The sequence below is a fragment of the Bombus affinis genome, chromosome 13 (assembly GCF_024516045.1).
Source record: "Bombus affinis isolate iyBomAffi1 chromosome 13, iyBomAffi1.2, whole genome shotgun sequence".
In the NCBI taxonomy this organism is placed as follows: domain Eukaryota; kingdom Metazoa; phylum Arthropoda; class Insecta; order Hymenoptera; family Apidae; genus Bombus; species Bombus affinis.
In genome coordinates this window covers 10,956,038-10,977,933 of record NC_066356.1, presented here as the reverse complement: position 1 = coordinate 10,977,933, position 21,896 = coordinate 10,956,038, and the positions used below count along the sequence as shown (strand labels likewise).

Below are 21,896 nucleotides of genomic sequence, written 5' to 3'. Positions count from 1 at the left end.
GTTGTTTCAGCTTCGCATCGTTTAAAACCTCCTATCAAAATCCTGCCATTTGGTTTTATTTCAGTTTCAAATTGACGGAACAAATTCGCGTTTCTCGGCTCGAGGTTGGTTTTTTTTTTCGGTAGAAACGATAAAAACAGCTTGATCGACACAATTCCTCGCAACGCGTTAATAATGAACGACAAGAGAAAAGGCGAAAGAGAAAAAAGTGTTCGAAAGTACACACGATTGGCCACTTACCCGGTCGAAAAGAGTATCACGGTGACGGCGAGGGTTTCCTTGTCGAACTGTTTACTTCGGGTAGAAGCTTGCCGTACTCCCAGGGGCCTTGCGAGTTCCATAGTTGAACGACGAAGGGTCCGAGCTTGGCGCCGAAGTAGGAAAAAGAAAGAAATCGGTGGCAAGTTTTGGTCGGTTGGCCCAGGAGCGCAAGCGTCGAAGATCTCGTTGCCGGATGTATCGATATAAGTACTTTCTTCTCGACTCGTAAGTTGTTCGTGTGCCGCGCGTATTTTCTCGTTTCCTCGTCGTCGAGCTCGAAGCGGTCCGAATTGCGTAGTCTCTCGGGGTGTTTTGTATTCCGACACCCTCGTGGTTGGGACGAGCAGCACCGTCCCTGGGAGTACCACGCGGACAAACATCGAGCTAGAAACTGCGATACGTCGGCCAGAGTACGGCGACGGCTCACCCCGGACATCCTCTCGCGTGGGGAACGCATGCGTCGCGTTTAAACCAGCGCCGAAACCACCCTCTCTACGCCACTCTTCTCCTTTTCTTCTTTTCTAGTGTCCACTCTGTCGTTTATTCACTTTCTCCCCTTTTCTCAGAATATTTTTCAGAATATCGAGAAACGAATATTCGTCGCGATCGTTGGTCGTTCCAAGCTGCCAAAAGAATTCGTTCGGAATTTCTTACGCGTCGTTGAACGGTCGTAATAGCGAGCGCGTAATTCGTTTCCGCGAATATCGTTCGTTCGCAGCCGAATTAAAATCGAGTTAAAGTTGAATTTCAAAGCGTCGGATTTCTGTCAACATTTTTCTAAAGAGACAGAATATTCAAAGCGATTGAAAATTTGGTCGGCGCGAATTCATAGGCGTTTCGTACTGAGAAGTCGGCGTCAGAGGGGGTATGGCGCTTGCGCATCGTTCGACAGCAGGTCGCGAGGGGGTATCGTCGGGGGGTATGGGGATGAGTCAGTCAAGCCGCAGCGCGCGTTCAGAAAACTACCCTCAACGCGATCTTATAATATCGCAGGCTATTTTGCAATTTAACCTTGAGTTTGCGGCAAGATTCGCACGTGTTCTTCTTCCCCTTCTGCTGCTCTACTCTCGCATCGTGGAAACGTCCAAAGTGTTCCTGTGACGAATATCGTGTTGGAATTTGTGTCTGACGTTTTGCACGCGCGAATTTCTTCTCGGCATTGAAATTCTACAGAAACGGGGTGTAAACAGTTCGTAGAGAAGAATCCAACAAACGCAGAAGCAAGCTATTTGTCGTGAGAATGGTGCACGTTGTGCGCACAATCGCTTTAACTCCAGCCATTTTAAATCGTAAAAATTCTTAGAGGCATAGTTCTTAGAGGCTCGGGATCAACGAAAGAGGCGAAAAGGAAACAGGGTTGCCGAGGATATGACGCGAATCGAGGGAAAAAGGACACGCGCAAAGGCAGTACCGTTTCCGTAAAGTTTCCCATCGCGTTTCCAGTAGCTGACGATTCCTTGAAATTTGATTCGTCGAAGGTTACGCATTGTCCGTACGATTGGTCGTTTCGTCGAACGATACTCGAGGGGTTGAATTTTTAACAAGTAACTGAATTAATAAATTTGCCAAATTTTAAGTGTCAAAATGATACCCGTTACGTTCGACAAATTGGCACGAACAAATAGAGAGAGTTAGGAGGAAAGGTAGCTAAAATTGGGAAATTTGGTTGGATAAGATGAAGATGAGCGTGACGAATCGTAAATCGAGTAAAAAGGCAGAGGAGAGATTAGAATTGAACAGCCAAGAGATGTAACAGCGAGGAGATACGACTGGAGCAGACGTTTACAGATTTAATAAAGTTTAAAGAATAACTGCTGGAAGGATCGCCTTTAGAGTGGAAAGTGGTGCAAAATATGGAATGGTCGTGGAATCATCGAAAGAAAGAGTACAGGTAATCGGTTTGGAGGTAGTTGAAATTAGACGAAAAAGGAAAAGGGAATGTTGAAAGGTTCCGGAAAGAAGCGGAAGGGTAATACGGGAAGAAGACGAATGTTTTCAATCTTCTTCCTCGCCTATCACGGTATATACCTTATTAGTGTCGGTCGTTGGAATCACTGTGAAAATAACGAGAGGCAGGAGTAGAATTCGTCGTAAAGCGGAGAAGCCGAGAAACGATGGCAGGAAACAGAAAGGAAGTGCGTTGATCCCCGGGGAAATACATCGACAGGCTACTTTTTGGAAACGAGCTCGGCATCGTCGTCTTTGAAATCGATGTTTGTAGGATCGCGAGAGGAAACAGGAAGAAAATCCATCGTGCGAATGGGAGAATGTGAATAGACGAACGATTCGACGCGATCTCGTCACCAGTCGACGAACAAGTGTACGATCGTTAACGATGCTCGTGAAAAACTCGTCGCTTTTTTCTTTGGTCGTGTGTGAGCGTGCTCGCGAGATTCGCATTTCTACGTAGGATACAGAACGCCGTGCCGGTAGTAAATGGCGCGTGTCGATAGTTACGTTCGATTTTCGCTGAATAAGCGTTTCCGTTTCCCTTGTCCGTACTTGTCTGTCACCTACGGACGAAGCACCAATAAATAGTATTTTTTTACGCGTTACGCCAGTAAGCTGAAACGCTCACGAGTGATTCGTGAGCAACGGAATACCCATCCATCGTGAATTCTTAGGCGATCGTACAAACGTGCAGCTCGAGAACGAATTTTTCCCGTTGCTGTTTCGCTGTTGTTCGGATCAGCAGCTTATCGTGAAGCAACACGCTCGCAAGAGCCGTGGATCCAAATCGTCGTCTTCGGCCTACCGAAGATATTATCCAGCGCAACGGTGTGAAGGTGGTATGTTATGACGAGCGTGATTTGTTTTTTCATAGGTGGAACGCTGCAACGGTGGTATTAAGTGTGCAGTGATCACGGGAGACCGAGGGAAGACGGGAAAGAGGGTGGTCAATATGACTCCTATCTTCCTCGTCCTGTTGGTGGCTATCGACCCGATTATTGCGCAGAATGGTGGTGAGTAATCGACCAGAGAAATCCACTTCTTTTCAGAGACTTTCGTGGACATTGCCGTGAACATTGTTTCCAATTATCCACCGAGTGTTTGATTCTTCGTGCAATGATATTGTGTCTGATGTTTGTGAAGAACTCTGAACAAGAATCGTGCACGCGTTGCACGTGCAAACCCGTGCAAACCCGTGCAAACCCGCGCAAACCCGTGTAAAACCGTGCATAACCGTGCATCCGTGCGTTGGATCACTGGCAGCGATCTAAATGCCTTTCGACGCGTACAATCGACGTTCGTATGACCCGCGTCCTTTAAGCTTCGATATTTTAAACTCTGAACGATAACGACTTGACTCGATGCGTTTGATCGCGTTAATTGATATTAAAAACGTTGTAACGCGATACGCGTTCTGTCGTTGCACGTAAAACGAGAGTGATGAATTTTTCGTCGCGCGTCCGTGAAAGGGGACAAGAAAAAAAGTAAAAGTGTGCGCGTTAGTGCGACGTGCCTTTGTTCGAGGTTTGCGAGCTCGAACATCAACGACTGTTTGGTTGGGCCAGATTTGTAAACTAACCCGGTATGAATGACGACGGTATACGTACGTAAAGCAAGAAGAGGATCACGTAATGGTTAAACGGCTACAACTCCCTGGTCGCGTTTAAAAAACTCGAACGTCCCTCGAAACAGCGAGTAATTATGCGCGCTCTGAGCTTCGCCGCGGTCAAATAACAAGCGTGTTCGTACGACGCGACGAAACGCAGATCGCAGTGGTGTATGTGTACGCGGGCTGGCAAACATAAACGTTTCCGATGCGTTTAGTTTTAGTGCGCGACGAATTGGCGCATGGTCGACCATATGCCGTTAAGTTCCGAATTTGCTAACGGTTGCGTTTCAAGCGGCTCGTAAAAGCCACGCGTATATATCGCGTCTCGCATCGTCAAATTCGGCTATCGGTTGTCGAAAACGCACGATCCTAGCCGGGAAACAATGTCAGGTAGCGCGTGATCGCATTGGACCAAAAGGAGCGTCGAAGAGACCGATTTGCAGCGACGTAAAATCGTTGCACCGAACGCAAGGGAAGCAACCAAGCGTTTTATGGACTTTAAGACTGCTTACTACTAAATTCGACGTACAGACCAGGGTGAACGCCTCGTGGGCCCACCTGTTCTGTCACATCGCGCACACTTTGTTCGAGTACTGCGATCCTTCTCTTTCTAGCAACGAGTTGCCGACGAGTCGAATTTCGATTCGATGATAAATCGCGTGCGACCATTGACTCGAGTTGCATGGTAATCGCGCTCATTACACGGTAATCCGTCGCCTCGATACCCGCTAATTCAGCCGCGCTTTATGCTGACTCCAAAATGACGATGACATATCCCTTGTATTTCAGGCAATTAATTACGTCGTAATCTCTGATTTTGACTCGGATCGACTAATGCGAATTTCGTTCGCCAGAAGTTCAACCGTCGATGTTATGTGCGCGACTCAAAGCGAGATACTGTGTGACACGATGCGAGTATTTTGCAACGAGAGGTAAAAATTGTACGAACGGGCATGAACTTTAGGTACGTTATACGCGAGATTCGAAACTCCATTCATTATCTCCAACGGGCATCTTTTTATCTTCGAATCGATGCGTTTCATGGTTTGCACGAAAGGAAAACGATCCGTTGTTAGCAATGTATCAATTCCTCGTTTTAATTCGTTGGTGTTGCTGTACTCGATAATCCGCTTCTATCTATCGGCCCGCAAACGGAAAGTTGCCACTTTTTTAGATGTCGGTCAAAGGATGCGCGCGATAGAGATGGCGACCGCAAAAAGAACTTGTGAAAAGGGACGTGGAGGACGAGCGAAATCCATAGTTAATGCAGATTCGTCCTGTCTGTCCTGTCTGCATCGTGGAAAGGGAAATAGTCCAGGTCGTGCACGAAGATTTCCTAGGAGGTTCGTTTGCTGTCGTGCGTTCGCGAAAAATCATCCTCAGAATAGAGAGAGCGAAAATTCTGCCACTGGATGCGAATCCATGTTTATCCATCTATTTATCCTTTTTTCCCGTCACTCGGACCCTTTTACCTCGTCCTGTTTCACTGCGTTCTTTCAACTTGACTCGTACCCTTGTTCCTGTCGCTTTCCGAAAGAATCAATAGTCATCTCGGCTACCGTCTAAACTCGAACGTCGTCGATCACACGGTAACGCGGATGAATATCGCGGAATCAAAGGATGGTACGTGTTTCGTTTCCGTTACGCACCGCCATTCTCTGGCCAACGTAACGACGAGTCGCCGTTAGCTTCGCGTCTATTAACTATGTATATACGCTCTTTTTCCCCCTTTACGCGAAGTCAAGCAACACGATCTCTCTTCCTCTCTCTCTCTCTCTTTCTCTCTTTCTCTGGGCAACTTTTACCCAAGAAATACGAGCGGGTTAAGGAAATGCAAATTTTCCATCAGGCGTTCCTTACGAAGGTTAGTTACGACTAAAATCGTTGCTCTGGCTTTCCAAGTAAGGGAATTGCAACGTATTTCCCACGTGGTTCGGTTCGAAACTGCAGAATAAGAAGATACGGGAAATATTTTGTATCGAATCGCAACGATGAAGAGAAAGGTGAAAAATTTGCGGCCAGTTTTGCAAGGACGTGGAACGCTTCGAATACGTTTGCGCGTGAAATTCTTTCAACTACCACGTTTCGGTAGTACGATCCGTTTAGAATCATTGATCTTTTTTCTCAACGTGGCATTCCGGGTGCAGCGACGCTGCTTTCTTTTTTGGATTCGGCGCGTTATTTATCGTTGCAGTGGATGCGATAATTTACATTCCGTCCGGCTGCGTTACGGTTCTGAACCATCGTCCGTACGATTCCACGTTGTTTTATCCGTAATTGACAGAGTAGACGTACCGACGAAATGGCTGGAAGGTTCTAAAAGAGAGAGAAATGGTCGAAGCTTGGCGTACGCGCAATGGTCAGAAAGTGACATGCCCACCGATAAGCAAAAAAATGATCCATTCGACGACCATTCGACTAAAAATTTTCTAATTCTATTTCGCGTTTCGTTTCGCCTCGTTTCTGTTAAATTTCACCGAATTGTTAATCAATTCTTTCGTTCTGTAATCCTCCTGTGGTCGAAGATCAAAGGGGCAAACACGGCGAATTTGTTCCTTCTGTATTCCCCGTGTAATAGCCAGTAGTCGTAGCGTCACGCGTGCTCGTGACTTTGATCTAGTGGAAAAGGCTTTCAGCCGCTTGAGTTACGAAAACTTGCAAAATCGATATTAACGACGAAATAAAATAATCGACGTAAAAAAGGAACAAATGTTAGAGCAGTTGGAGGTTGAGGGTTAAAGTTGTGTAACGCGCGGTAAGATGTAATAGCTGGTTGTCGTAGTGAGTATCGCAACGTATAGTAAGTGTATTCGCAGCTTTGGACTAGCTTGGCGAGAAAGCTCGCATACACTGTCGTGTCGTAGTACGACGTAGAGGTGTATGAGCTCAGGTATATCGACAGGGTTGGCGGGAAGACCGGTGGATGATAAAGTAAAAAAGTTACTCGAGCTATTTTATGGGATCCCTTGACGGGGGGTCTCTCGCGATCCTCGGCTAGCAGGAGGTTGGCAGGGCGGTAGGATAGCTTGCAACCACCAACATCCCCCATCTCCCAGCGCATCCTCCTCCGTTTCGTTCTTGCTTCCTGTCCACCCCCCGCCCCCTCGCGCAGGCTTTTACGGTATCGAACGAGTGTCGTCGGGATAAGCCGGAGGTTGGCCTAGACTCGCAGCAGGTATCGTACCGAACGCTACCAGCCGATGGTGACTAAGAGGTGGAAAGAGAACGGAGGGAGGTTAGCTTAGCCGCAACATTCTCGGGTTTACACCCCCGTCGTGAACTTCCCTGCGGATCTGGGATTAGCCATGGTAGGCGGCAAAGGTTCGTTCAGCAGTTAAACTGATTTTCTCGTAGCATCGAACGCGAAACGCGTCCACGCAGTGTCGCACGACTTCCAACGCTTGTCTGGCTTCGGCGAATACCTCGACGCTCGACCTGTTTTTCTCTTACTTCGATTACATCGTCTCTCGCAAATCGATTTTCAAGCGTTTTTCAATCTATTGACGAAACGGGACTAGGGAAGGGGTCTAGTGTTATAAATTATTATTGTATAAACGATATTCGACAAAATCGTTAAAGAGGTGGTAACCATCTGTCGAACGAAGACGCCAACATCGCGAACGTATCAGCGAGTTTCGCTGTGTTTTTTATTTGCCGTTTCTCCCTCTTCGACCGAGGTGGAATTTATGGGGAACCAAAGTGCAATTCGATGTTCCCATCTAGTTCGAAGTGTCATCAGACATGGGCTCGCACACGCGAAATCGGTGTAATTGACGTATATATTCGAGGGGAAAAAAGGGCTTGTTTCGAACGGACGGAGGAAATGGTTCGCGGTTTTCTCGATCGTCGATGTTGCGTTCGTCCCCGTCGTGGGCCGAATCTTTCGACGATTTTGAAAATAGCGGCAATTTATGGTCGTCTATGCTCGCTAAATCCGCTCCACGGTAAATAAAATACGCGAAAACGTCGGTGTACTTTGAAAAGGAGTTGTTATAACGTAGCAGCTATTATATGCGAAGGCGTAAATGCATTACATCGCATATGCATGACCCTACTCCCCGTTTTATAAGCACGAAAGGGGAATAGTAGATATCGGGTATATGTACTTTTCTTCTTTCCGTTGTCGGCGAATAGTAACGTTGAAAAGCCAGAGATAATCTTTCCGATGATCGCTGTCCAATTTCGAAATTACGATTCGCGAAATTACGAAAACTGCACCGTGGGCGTCGCGAGAACTTACGCACACTGTTCGAGCAAACGTTTCTTCAAAGACCGGACGGTTGTACGAAGTCGAGACACGAAAAGTCTTTTGATCAACCATTTGTAATGTGCAAATATATAGGGAGATATAAACCTTTTACCATCTAGAGGTAGTTCCGCCTCTCTGTGTCATTTTCCTTTTGAATTGCTAAATTAGCGTGCGGCGTGTCGCGAGAGAGGTGCGCTAATCAAAAGATAATAGTATTGACGGAACAAATTTACAATCCACTTATGCAGTTCTCCCAGGTGGAAAATGCACAGTCCCGCTCTCGAAAATTACAACTAATCCACGAACAGAAATTCGTGTATACCCCTCGTGACAGTTTGATTTATTAAACGTAGGATATAACGCTTCGTTTGAATTATTTTAGTACTTCTCCTTCGTTGCGGAAGCTTTATAATGAGTGAAAAAGGTTAAAGAAAAGGAAGCAAACGGCGCAGGAAATATTTTGGTTGCACAATTCTCCGGCAAAATAAATTTATCCTAAATAATTAAATTTTGCGGATGTTGCTAAATATACGGCTGCATTCTGGCATTCTTGATACTCTGAATTTGCCGCGCGCACGCTGCACAATTTCCTTTCTCTATACCGTCAAAGATGAAACGCGACTTTCGTCTTTCAACGCGACTAACTGTACTTGCTAGTATATTATCGGGCGAATTTATATCGTCGGTCGAAACGGATGGCCCCCAAAGCGTGTGGAACATTCTTGAAATTTCGAATATTAAATTTATGATGGATCGCTGCCTTCTGCAAGGGTCTACTACCATTTTCCGAGGGTGAAACCGAGGGGAGTCGGTCCCGCGGGAGATGCGGCAAAGACGAAAGTTGGAAAATAAAGAGGCCGAAGTAACGTTGTCGCCGAGTAAGATTAACGTTACGTCGCTACGCCGCGTCTTTTTCTAAATGCGACTCCAAAGAGACGCGATCAATCCGTCGTTTCCGACTCCATTTGCCTGCTGGTAGCGCACAGCAGCTTGCTTCGTCAACTTTTATCCCGTTAGATACGGCCAACTGCGATGCGATTACCCAGCAATTTTTGTTTATTTATCTATTTACGGAATATAGCGTTCAGCGCGTAAAAGATAACACGCGGAAGAAAGAGACACATCGTCGTGTCTGGATAAGTAGAGACTAGTATGATAGTTCAGTTAAAACCGAAAAACTCTAAGAAGAAAATCGTATAATCTGTAACTTGTAACTCGGTAAATTCGCTAATATCGCGATAAATAGTTGGTAAACGAGCATTTGAAGAGTATTGGTATTATTAAAAGATCGACTGAAGATTCTATGAACGCGAATCGAAAACCTTGCTCGTTCAGAGTCTCTGTTCAGAGTGGAAATAAAAATTCTCGTCGAGTTCACCGATGCTCGATGTCACGTAACAAATTCGATTGTCGACGAACACGATGCTGTTTCAAAAGCTTCTGCCGAGTTCTCATCGCTATTCGTCCACGTGTCGATGGCTGCTTTACTTCGACTTGGCTTCATATCGCGTCCTACACTTTAAATCGGTCCATTAGCCGCACGTAGGATCACGCTGAGTTACTTATCGATTACTATTATAACGAGCCTCGAGAAGTATAGGCAAGAAAGGCGGCACACTCTCTCGGCCCCTTTACTCCACTCTCGTACCTGCATTTGTATGGACGGCGCGAGAGTGTCGCTGTTCCACATAGTAGCACCATAATTCGCAATAACTGCCGTAATAACCGTACCTCCTTACACAGTACCTCGAATAATATCGTGGTAATTCCGGCGATAAAAAAACCCACTATTTTCTTTCCCTTTTCGAAAGATGTTGGCGTGTCGATGTATGGAATCTCGCGTCGATTTTTCCAACATGTGTCAGTCGTACGAGATTTTGGCTGTCGGAAGGAACGGCAATTGAAAGTACGATAAAAGGGATTTCCATTTCTTTCGCCGATAATAAAACGATTCCAAGGACGAAAGAATCGTCGAAAAATAGTCGTCGATGATTGCGTGTTCTCACGCTTGCGATACGCCTATGCAGGTGTAACGAGCTATTCCAGATAACTAGCGAAGAGTGTACGACTTCCAAGTTGGAAGATATCGGCTACGTTTGCATAAAATGAGAATCTCGATCGTCTTACCAGCAGCTACTAGCTTTCGTTTCTTGCTTTCCCTCCCTTTCCGTCGGCTTTTCCACTCGAGACGTTGCAGGTGTAGCAACGAGGTCAACGCTTTCCTCGGCAATGGATTTTCGAAGCCCCGAGGCGGTCTTGGTGCGTGTCCCGGGTACATTTTCAATTTTACGTCACGTCTATTTTTCACGCTACTTTTCCTTCCTTCGTGCGACGCATCTTTTCTCTCTGGTCCTGTCTTTCGTCCTCGAGCTTGCCATCTCGCGTGCCAGGTCTCTCAAAAGTTGTCTACTGTCCTGTCACCGGTAACATTGCAACTGTTTCAAAAGTTTCGCTCTCAAGGCTAATACAAGATCACGTTACCAAGAAGAGTTTACCAAGCCCGGTGGACGACCTTTCGCAACTTATACGTTCAGAACGGTAAAACCGAGAAATAAAATCGACCATGTTTGCCGAGGGCGTGTATGAAACGCACGGACGATGTCTTGGAATTTCATAGTTGAGGTTTCCTAGCGAGCGCCGCTCCGTTGCTTCTTTTTTACTTGAGGAAACCTCCTCGCTGCCCGACGGATCGATAAACGCGTACCCTTTCTCATTTTTAAGATTAATAAATCCATTTCCGGCACGCTTTTGTATCGTTCGTTGTAAAAGCGGAGGTGGATACTTTCTCAGAGGGAAGCGGAGTTGAAATTCCGATGGAAAGTTTGCCAGAGTTTCGACCCTTTACGCTGCCGGTGTACCTTCTTCCGTAGCTTTTGCTGTTCGAAAACGCGGAACGAATCGATCGTACGTATAATCTTCAGAAGAAAACCGAATGCGAAAGATTTTGGCTAGGGTTTGCATTACCTGAGCCAGGCGTAGGAACTGATTTGCACCTGATGTACCTCGGCCGGGGCGAACCTCGCGCTTCTTGCTGCGCGCTATATTTTTACGATCGATCGTTCAAGATTGTTCAGCAGTTCTACGCATAGGTAGCGGCGAATATCCTCCACGAGATTTATAACCCGATCCTTTTTATAGTCTGTCCGCCCGTTCCACCAGAGGCAAGTGAATGTAATGACCCTACGGGCAAGATGTATGCGTCTGGAATTTCATTTCTTTTACTGTAATCTGGCTGTATTGTAACGTTGTAAAGCGGACGATAGCGACTCAGACTTAAGGAAGAAACAACCAGTCAAACAGACGAGTAAATCTCTCAATCCGTTGAAGTAGCGAAGAAGATTTTATTTGAAATTTCATACTTTAAATAGACTTTTCCACGATTCAGATATCTCAAGAGGATTTTAGTCTTCAACGAGCTTTCCTCTCTCTCTCGCTCTCTCTCTCTCTCTCTCTCTCTATCGCCCGGTTGTTCCGCGTTAAGCTAATTGCGTAAACCGTAAAGCGACAAACTTCCGCTTCAATTAAACGTCACGTCTCACACGCTGGAAACGAATTTCACGTACGATAGAAGAGAAAAGGGAGCAAAGATTCTTCTTTCTTCGATCCTGTTATATTCGGTCTCAACCTGACGTTGATGTTGTAAAAGATTTTTCCTGTTTGCTCGGTGAAAAGCAGGCCAGGGAAAAATTGTGAGCCGTAAAGAATCGACAGAGGGTTGCGCGTTGAATACTTTTAGCAAACCCTTGCTTAGCAGGGCACCGAGGTTGAATTACTCTTTCCTCTGTTTTCCTTTTCTCTTATTTTTGAGTATCCCGTTATCTAACCAGAAGAATATCGTGGAAATCTTCCTTTTTAGCGTTCCTATTCTCCGAGACTCTCCGCGCGATGCATCGATGTTTAATTTTAGTTTCCGAGCTTCTTTCGACTTTGCTGCGCAGTGGCTCGTTCCACAAATACTTAAAAAGGACTCGACCGATTTAGAATTTCGGGAACGATCGAAAAATCTACTCGTTCTCCATTGAACGGATGCAACGCGTTCGCCTTCTACGCTTTGCGAGACTTTCGTATTCGTGAATTCTCGCGGAAGTTACCTGTAAAACCGGCTTATCCGCGAGTTCGCCGCAAAGAATCTTACCACGAGGGAAAATTACGCTCCGACTTGCACGCGGTTGACCCTTACGGTCCGTTCCCTCTTTCCTTTCCGACTCCACTTTCGTTCGAAGAATCTTCGCGTTCTTATCTTAACAGCCCATCTACGTTGTCTCGGGTACGTTTTGCGCTTTTCTCCTTCCTTCTTGCCGCTTTGGATTCCGCCCTTCTCCCCTCCTCTCTCTCTCTCTCTCTCTCTCTCTCTCTCTCTCTCTCTCTCTCTTTCTCTCTTTCTCTCTCGATCGCCAGGGAAAGTTTATCGTAGACTTAAACCGCGTTCTTCCCTTCCGACTACGAGCAACTGCAAATCGTGAGATGCTATTTCCACTTTGTCGACGATAAAAGAACTCCCCTTCGGTGTTTATCCCGCTATTTTCTCTATGTCTACCTCCGTCATTGATTAGATCCTCTTAATCGTCCTTCGAAGTTGTTATACGGTAACGTCTGTTCCACTAACAGTCGTTATCGTACTTCCACGAGAATCGTCGAATTTCTGTTTCAATTATCGAAATGGACTCGCTAAAGCGCTAATGACATCTCAAAACGTTTCGTACGACGCACGCAATATATTGACAAAATATATTTTCCCTGATAATCGCTCAAATATCTTCGAGAGACACTGTTCTTCCGCGATATCCAGACTGTGGATCCTTGTTGCAAATTCGTTAGATATATTTGAAAAAGTAAAAAATCTCGCTAGAAGATTGCTTTACCTACCAAATATCATGGAAAGTACTAAATAATTTGCATATTTTATGTATTTATCCGGTTATTTAGGTACTTTGAAATTTCCTATTAATTCATAAAAAATCTTGAGCGATTAATTAGAGGTTCTCGTAATTGCCATGGCGAACGAACAGCTTGGACGCTGCGGAAGGTTGGGTTCGTTCGCCACGCGGTCATATTCCTCCCCGTTTCGATTCGCACCGTCTCCGAACCAATCTTTCTCGCTTTTCCGAAGCCGCGTTTTCAGCCTCGGTTGTTGGGAGTTTCGCAAACTGGAAACTCGGCGAATTAAGTGCCAACTTTGCTCCACGGGGCGAGACTCGGGCCCAGCGTTTCCGTGTACGGCGGGGAACTAGGACGTCAACGGCAACGTTGACGACGACGAGTCACGTACTCGAACTAATTGCAGTTTTGTAAGGAAGAGCGAAATTTCGTCGTACTCCGCTGGAAAGGCCGCCCTCGCGCCATATCCAAATCGAATTTCCTGTTTCCAAGATCACGAGCTTTGCCAAGAGGAAATTCGAACAAGTCGAAAAATTGGTCGCGAATCAGAAGTTTGGCGCTCGAATAGAACGTCACAGAGACGTGGAAACGTTCCTTCCGTTATTTGACATGCCGCGCATTGTCCAGGTCAGCTCGAAAATTCAACCGGATAAGGATCCCCACCCTATTTTCCTAACTAAATTTTCGGGAAACCGATCTTTCATGCTCGAGTACGTGTAACTCCTTTCTAGGGACGATCTCGTTGGCATCCCGGCGAAAACCATCGTAACTTTAATTACTTCGCTTAGCAGAAACGTTATCCAATTTGAAGATCAACTTCAGAAATTGCGGGAAAAAGTCTTTCAAGCCGTTTCCCCTTCAACTTTTATGGAAAATCTAATTTGATCGGAACGAACCTTCCGTTCGCCCGAAATATCCGAATATCGTCTTGTTGACGCAGCTAGAAGAATCGATTTGTCGTCGGTGAAATTTGCGGTGTTCCGTACGCGAATAATTTCGCTAAACGATGGTCGCGATTGTATGCAAACCGTGTTAACGTGATTAGTTTGGAATCCGTTAATGGTTATTTCTTTTCTCCTCGTTTTACATCTTCGCGTCAAACGTACGAATAATTCTGTCAAAGATCAGGAATTATGGAATACTAGAAATGGTGGATGGCACGACATAGACTCGTTCCGTTGGAACGAATTCTTCCGAGCGGGGCTGGCAGTTTGTTCGTCGAGTACCGTCAGAATCGAACTCTTTAAGTCGTCGAAGAACAAAATCTTTGGTAGTCACTCGAGAGTTGCGTCGTTTCTTCGAACGAAGACGTAAAACTCTCTCGCTTAATTGGGAAAACGTGACGGTGGATAATGAGGAACCGGTCGATCGCCGGTAAACGGAGAGGAAGATTAGATCGTTGCCTCTTTTCGGAGCTTCTGCAAGTTGCTGGATAGTCGCAGTTCTATTGGAAAGGGGCGCGATTCTGTTTCTTTGAAACGGCGATCGGTTTTTCATTATACGAAAGTAACGTTAGCCGTATAATTTCTTAATCGATCTTAGGATAGGTTGGAAAACACACGGGGGCTGGCAGAGGAGCAGAAAGGGGTAGAAAGAGTAGCTTTTACGCGTTTCATCCCACATGGCGTGCGTTGTGAAACCCTCCGGCTATGATAAACGATCGGCCCGAATCCAGCCTCTCGCTTCTCTTCCCTCGTGGACCAATCTCGCGGAGGGATTCTCCTGATGGGGGACGCTCGCGAGGACGCTCAGGCGCAGATTAAAATATAGATTTTATTGTTTTCCGGATGTGTCGCACGCGCTCACCTACGATTTATACGGTCGTTACTCACGCGAGTCGTTCGCCCGAATCACATATGTATAATAATTCATCCTCGATGCGCGTTTTATGAGATTTTCTATTAGATGCGCCAGCCCGACATCGATAGCAAATTGCGCGCTGACGGTCGGTCCGTCGATTTGCTTCGTCTGCACGGTGTCGAACTAAAGCACGAGTTCCGAACACCAGTAATGACAGGAGGACCGTAAATTTTTAAAGATAACAGGTCGCTAAAAACGACCACGTTCTCGATAGATAGCTACTTATTTAAATTATAGGAAAACGCGAGTGGATAATATCCGTTTCGTTATTCGCGCGTGTCCCTTCAAACAGCTTCTCTGTGATTCGGGCGCAATAAAGGCGATACTGGTTTCTCCGCTGATCCTATCAAGTACGCAAACGGTGTCGAGGAGAAATCGGAGCCTAGCCCCGCGTCCACTTGTGGTTAGCTAAACCCAATTAACAAGTTCCGCGAGAAGTAGGTTAGTTTGTATCGACTGGATCCCCAGTCTCGACGTTCTACCCCGGGAACATGCGTTCAACGTGAACGTGTGTTGTTGCACCGATTCTCACGGAATTACTCCTGCCCTACCTCTTATACGTCTCCGCTGATAAAACGGAACGAAACGTAGTCGGAATGCGGGTCGAAAAGCGAGCGCTTGTTGCAACTCTGCGGTCGACCATATTAAAAACAAAAAAAAAAAAAAAAAAAAAAAGAAAAAAGAAAAAAAATGGATAGAGGAGATACGAAAATCGATTCGCATCGAGATAAAATGATTGAATTTCGAGTCTGGTGGCTTCGAGTTTCGTCGTGTGGAATCGCGCGAACTATTGTGACGGTTCGTATCAGCAACCGACCGGCTTAGTATGCAGGCTAACGCAAGGCCGGCAAAAGTTTCTGCTCGGCACGCTAGCAAACCACGTACGGAGGATCGCGTGCCGAAGGTTACACCGACCACGCGCTCTCGGAACAACCACCTCGCTTTTCTTTCCTCGGTGCTTCTACACCCTCGTTTCGTCTGTTCACTGGCTCGTTGGTTTTCTCGATCCCTCTCCGTACAACGCCATATCCTTTCTTTCTTTTCTTCTTATCTACTTTCATTCTTCCTTCCCTCTTTTCTCTCCACTTTCTACGGTCGTTTTACCAGTTTAACCGTCGTTTCCTTCTTCCATCGGCTGGCTCCGGTGCGGGCAATTCAACCGACGCTTTATGAGAAAACGTTGAAGAGCTTCTTCGCTACGGGACGTGCCTCGTGGCTATTATTACAACAGAAACCGCAGTAACCGTGGCCCGAGACGCGATTAGAAAGGTTGGAAGATCGCTTAAAAGCAACGCGAGGAATTACGCCAATTTATGCGTTCGTAGCGTGTGTCAAGGAAAAGAGGAACGAGGATGGATTCAATCGCCGATACTTGTTTACCGGCCGTTGCTTGCCCCGGCAATCTACCAGAGACGTCCTTTATACGTTTCGGATTCGCTTTGTTCTTTATTTCCCGCTAGTCGCATCGATATTCGCTTTCTAATCTCGTTTCAACTTCTCTCGGGGAAATTCTGATGTTCTCCGTCGTCGATCGACGCGGCTAAACCGAACCAGCCACGCTATGCAAGACAAAAAGGTAGAAAGATACACCATCTGTTTGAACAACAAAGTGGATTAGTTACTCAACGGGAAAGTCGAAACGATCGCGATGCTATTTCCACCGATGAAGTTGGAAAAAGTTTTCGGTTGTTCGGAGCAAAGGTCCGACAGAGCGCCGTAACGAGGATCGAGAAACGACGAACGGATCGGTCTTCCTGACAATTACCTTAAGAGGATTACGCGCGTATTACCGTGGTCGAGCGTGTACACGCGTGCATTTGAGCGAACTGACGTACATACGTCGTACGCGCAACGTAATTCGTAACGCGGAGGAAGCACGGGAACGGCGAGGTGGCTTTTCGTTCGTTCCGAATTCTGTCACTTTTAAGCGGATTTTCATGTTCAGCCCGCTTCCCGTCCACGCTCGCTCCCTTCTTTCTCTTATTCGATTCGTTCGACGTTTCACAGCAACGTTCACGCAGACGAGAAAGGGAAAACGCGCCTTTTGCCCGTTGCGAAATGTTATTTCTTGTCGCTGTATTTTCTGTCTTCGCTCGCTTTGCCACAGCGAAAATTATTAACCTCGGCTGCGAAACTTGTGCCAGAATCCAAACGGACCGGCATTGTCCGTAGCCCAAAGTGGTGTACGGAACGGTAGCGGGTACGTTCCAGATCTAGTCGGTGAACCAACAACGACCTCGAAAACCCAACAACTCTCTTAACCACCGGCGGAGCTGTTATTAATTATTGTCTACTTTAGGGGATTGGAGTCTGCCTCGGTTTCCCCGCGGCGTCTGATAAATGTCAGAACAGACGGATACGGCTTCTCAGTTTCTCGTTCGCTCAAAGAGTGTTTGCAGCAGCCCTCCCTTACCGACCGACCAACGATTCGATCGAATCGTCGAAGAACGATCGCATCGAAGAAACCTTTTCAGTTTCTGCTTTTCCGCTTTCCGTCCCCACTTTCTCGCCACTTATCGACCAACCCGCTCAACGAATTTCCGCGGTGCCAGCTAATGAAACGAGCTCAGGAAATGTTTCCCTATATTCTTTCTGCTCGGTACAACGCGCCGAATCGAGAGAAATTCGTGAAAATGATTATTACTCCAAAATGGCGCGATTGCACGGAAAACGAGGCGCATGGTTTAAGTAAACGGAGAGAGAACAAGAAGTTACTGGCTTCTCCGGTAGTTGCAACGATTACGACCGCGAATCGCCAATTTTTGCTCGTTGAGAGAAACGCTAGCTACGAAGTACTTAAAAATCCTGTACCATCGTTGTGTGTTTAAAGCGTTCAATAACGCTGCCCTTTCCACCAACCGTGCACCAATTGCAACATATAGACGTTCAATGCGTCTTCTTTCAAGTTAGACGAACGTGTCTCTTCTAGAGCTGCCTGTAGGCTTGCGGAGCATCGTTGGCAGAGACTCGAGACGAGAGTACGAGAATACGGCTGGAATATCGTCGTTGTTGCCAGTACCATTTGTAAACTAGCTTTTGATAGCGCTAGGAAATAGCGGTGCGGAGCGGTTGAAAGTTTCGCACGCGGTTCCCTCCCTTCCCCCTTCTTTTTCGTTTCCTGCTTTTTCTCTTCCACCGCGTTCTTTATCTTCGTTATCTTGGCGCACGAATTCAACGAAATTTACTCTTGAGCCTGACCAACGAGAAAATAACCGACGCTCCATAAGTCTGTTCCGAAATATCCAACGCTACCCGCGTTTGTTATTTCATCTTTATCCCTCATCTTCTACTTGCCAGAACGCAATCGCGTATTTTTTTCCTTTTCTTCGTTAACAGCGTCGCTATTTCTTTGTTTTCGACCGAGTCGCGGGATAAAAGTTTGCTCGTTCGTGTCCGTGATTTCACCATTTTTCTGGCCCTACGAGAATCCCAGAAACGATGGAACTTTGCCGAAAGTTCTTGGCAAGGGAGCAGACGGTACCTCTAATAAAAATAAGATCGATATCGATGCGTGCTAGTCGAGCATCCTTGGACAGTTGAGTATTTCTCTTGCATTTTTCTCGTCGAAAACGTGCGTCGATCTCTCCCTCACAGACCGATCGAGGCGAATTCTTCCCCGAGAAGAAAGCGTACGCGGTCGAGCCAACAGCCAGCATTAAAACTTGTACGTCGAGAGCAGCCGAGTAACTGGAAAATATCCCAAAATCTAATAGGCTTTCCGCGTATGTAAAGCCATACCTCTCGACGTTCTCGATCTCGCCTGGCCCTCTGTTAACCTCTATTCTCATTTTCCTCTTCCTCTTACTCTTACTCTTGTCGTTCTTTCTCAGCTTATGCCCGCTGCCAGATGAACTACGCGCAGCACGCTCGCCCCTTTCTCCGTATCCAACAAAACGAGCAAGAGGCGACCGCGCACATACTATTTGGCGGACATCCAATCGGATAAAGCCACGGTTACCGTACGCGCGCTAGTGTTGAACGACCATCTGTGTCGTGTCCGCGCGCGTGAAGCGCTTATTAACGTCACGAGAGTCGCGTGACATCGTTGCAAACTCGAAGTCTTCCGGAGCAGATCCTTCCAGATGCTTCGAGATTCTTTCCTAGGGTCTAACCATTGGTCTAACGATTACGCTCTAATCATCTAAAACGTTGACTAATCTCTCTGCAAATTGTTCACGATAGATCGACTGCAGCTTGTAAAAACGGAGCCACATTCGCTGGTCCGTCTCGGTTATTTCGTCGAATCGCTGGTTGAGCGGAAACGCGCCTAGCTCCGTGGTAGAGTACTTGTTTGTCGAAATCCGGCTACGTGAGATTCGCTGCGACGTCGAAGTCGCAAGAGAGTCTTGCGCTCTGTTTGCAAAGGCAAAGGTTGATGCGCAAGACTGGCTGGAATTTACTGGAGGTTCCAGAGCGAGGGGACGTTGCCGTTCCTTAACCACGGCTGACACTCGAGAATGCCTTGAAATACTAGTCTTCTTGTTTCTTGTCACTTCCTCTCTCTCTCTCTCTCTCTCCTTGCTTCTCGTTCCATTCGCCCATCCTCTGTCGCTTATCGCTGCTCGTACGCCTTGAGAAACCACGTACTCCATGATATCATATATTTTTTACCGATGTAGCAATTTGGGAGCAGCGACGTTCGATTTCGAGGAATTGGTAGTACGGCGGTTCTCGATTGTACGTCAGACGGTTAGCAAGCTGTTCCGCGAAATCTTAACAGGGCAGACGATTGGCGTAAGAAGCTATTTCGAGTCTAAACGAAACTCCAGACGAATGCTACGGAAGAGAAAAAGGAGAGCGTTTTGCTGACAGATACGCTAATATCCGGTTGCTTTATTCGACTGCTAGTCTTCATCGTTAGAGGTACACAGAGCAGATGGGGTGAGAGACGCGAGATTGAGTCGAAGCAACTTATTCGGTTATGTGTAATAGAGCTCCGTTGCTTCCTTTCATGGAACGTATTCGCAGGATGGTTATGTCGAAATGGCAACGTATGCATCGAAAGAAAAGGAACGGGCGAGAGGGGTAGACGGAGTGGGAGGTACATCCTATAGATTCAAAGGACGCAACGAAGGGAGTGATGAGCGAGCGAGCTCTGAAATGACTTTCCGTCGTTTCCCTTTATCCTCGTCTTCTTCATCGACGCGTTTCTCGATCGAGCCGTGGCCGTAAATTTCCTCGTAAATACACGCATTATGGTGATCCTCCGTAGGCAGGGAAGGATGAAGAGGATAACAGAAACACAGCCACTCCGTCATCTTGGCGCTGGCATCTCGCAGAGAAACGTACTTGCTCGTTGATAGGCAAGTGGAATAGAGGACGAGAGAAACGTTTGGTTTAGTACTAAGCACCAAGACCGGCACGAGCACTCTGTATCGCTCTTCTTCCGCAGACCGACAGATTGCTTTTTCGCTACGAAACTTGCAAGCAGTTCCAACTATTCTTCCCCGAAGTAACTCCGGGATAATCTGGAAACCGCGACGTGGTCTTGGAAACTCGTATAATCGGATAAAAACGAAAACCCGAATTAATCCGGTAGCTTCGGGGAGGTAGCCGTACATCTACCTGCTGCACGACCGGTTCGTGGCCGAGTTCAACTTGCGAGCGGAAGTGGCGTCACATATCCGGCTTCCACGAACTAAGTTCGTCTTCCATCTAGTCCGTGTCTCGTATACTCGACGCCCATCGCCCCTCTTCGACCCATCTACCTCCCGCGTCGATGTGTGCACGCTACTTTAACCCTTATCCGTCTATGCAGCTTCGTCGCGTACTACGGTGAAATCTCACGGACGCAATTATCAACCGCGGAAACGACCGAGTCGGAGAACTTAGGCTAATCGAGATTCCTTCCATCGGGGTGTTCGATACGCTTCGAGACGCAACCGATCACGTCTCAACTTGACAAATAACCGCGAGGCTGTGTTTCTTCCATCGTGATTTTAAAGCGTATATCGAGCATCGTTTGTACGATTTCTCCTCGTCTCGTTGAATTTCGTTCGATCAGAAGACGGGGGAGAATTAGCGGAGCGAACCTGTCCTGTTAAATTCACGCAACGAATTGCACGATCGATTTTTGTTAGACCGTCCGCGCTTAAATTCTGACTCGTCACATCGATGTCCCCTTCCATCCACGAAGCTCGACACGACGTCACCGGAGCTTGAATTTCGATAATTGGTCGCAGACGAAAGCTGCGGGCTTTCGTTCGCCGATTGTCTTCCGTTGTTCTCGTTCGCTAGCACAGAATGGGACGCGGAGTCATCGAGTCGAGGCACCTTTAAGCGACGCCGCCGAGTTGGTCCATCCATGTCGGGGTGTGCCAAGATCCGAACGAACAACGACATTTTTGCCAAGTTCGCCGATAATTCGAATCGGGACATTATCGCCTAAACGCCCTATAGAGTTTGGCTTTGAACACGTTCGTTCTAACATCGACTGGACAATTCACGAGCCTCGAGGGTATCTCGGGCTTATATGGTGGCCATTAACGCGAAATCAATGCTTACTTCCGTACGAGTGGACGAATCCAAAGGTAGAGTTAAAAGCACGGTGCAGACGACCAAACAGAGAGTGCCGTCCAATAAACGCTGCCGGCGGGATAACGAACAATAGGCCTGCTGGCGGTGAAACTGCAGATTGCTTCGACGATGCGAACTCTGGCCAAACCGCATTGCAATAATGCAACGCGTTTCACCGTAACAATTATATGCCTACTGATTTCGCATGTAGAATCTGCCGCCACACGCATAAATGTACCGTCGAAAATTGCCGGACCGTTTCGTAACGTAATTAGCACGCGTTGTGTCGCGTCGCGTCGCGTCGCGTCGCTTCCCTTCCAGTCGGCAATTCGGAACGAAAGGAAAAATTGTAGACCGAGTGGGTCGACCGGTCGGCTACGAGATACAGAGATTCGTAGACGAGTCGAATAGGAGGTGATTAGCCACGACCTGGTGATGCGGTTTCGAAACGAGACAGGCGTACAACTAAACGACCCTGCTAAACGGTGAACGCGTGTACGCGTTTACTCGCCACCGAAGAGAAAGCCAACTGCTTTTGTGGCGTAGAATATTAGTCCATTAATGCCGGGCATT

General features: G+C 47.0%; 1 protein-coding gene across 14 annotated transcripts in view; it reads left to right on the top strand.

Annotated features, from left to right (window-relative positions):
• The window catches only part of LOC126923095 (tyrosine-protein phosphatase Lar), a 278,024-nt gene that overhangs the window by 100,223 nt on the left and 155,905 nt on the right, over positions 1 to 21,896 (top strand). For 13 of the 14 annotated variants that reach the window (XM_050736151.1, XM_050736143.1, XM_050736153.1 and 10 more), the window contains one exon: positions 3,086 to 3,224. In XM_050736151.1, the coding sequence (XP_050592108.1) occupies positions 3,164 to 3,224 (61 nt within the window). In that variant the 5' untranslated portion in view covers positions 3,086 to 3,163. The remainder of the gene's footprint in view (positions 1 to 3,085; positions 3,225 to 21,896) is intronic. The other variant, XM_050736149.1, reaches the window with a different exon arrangement.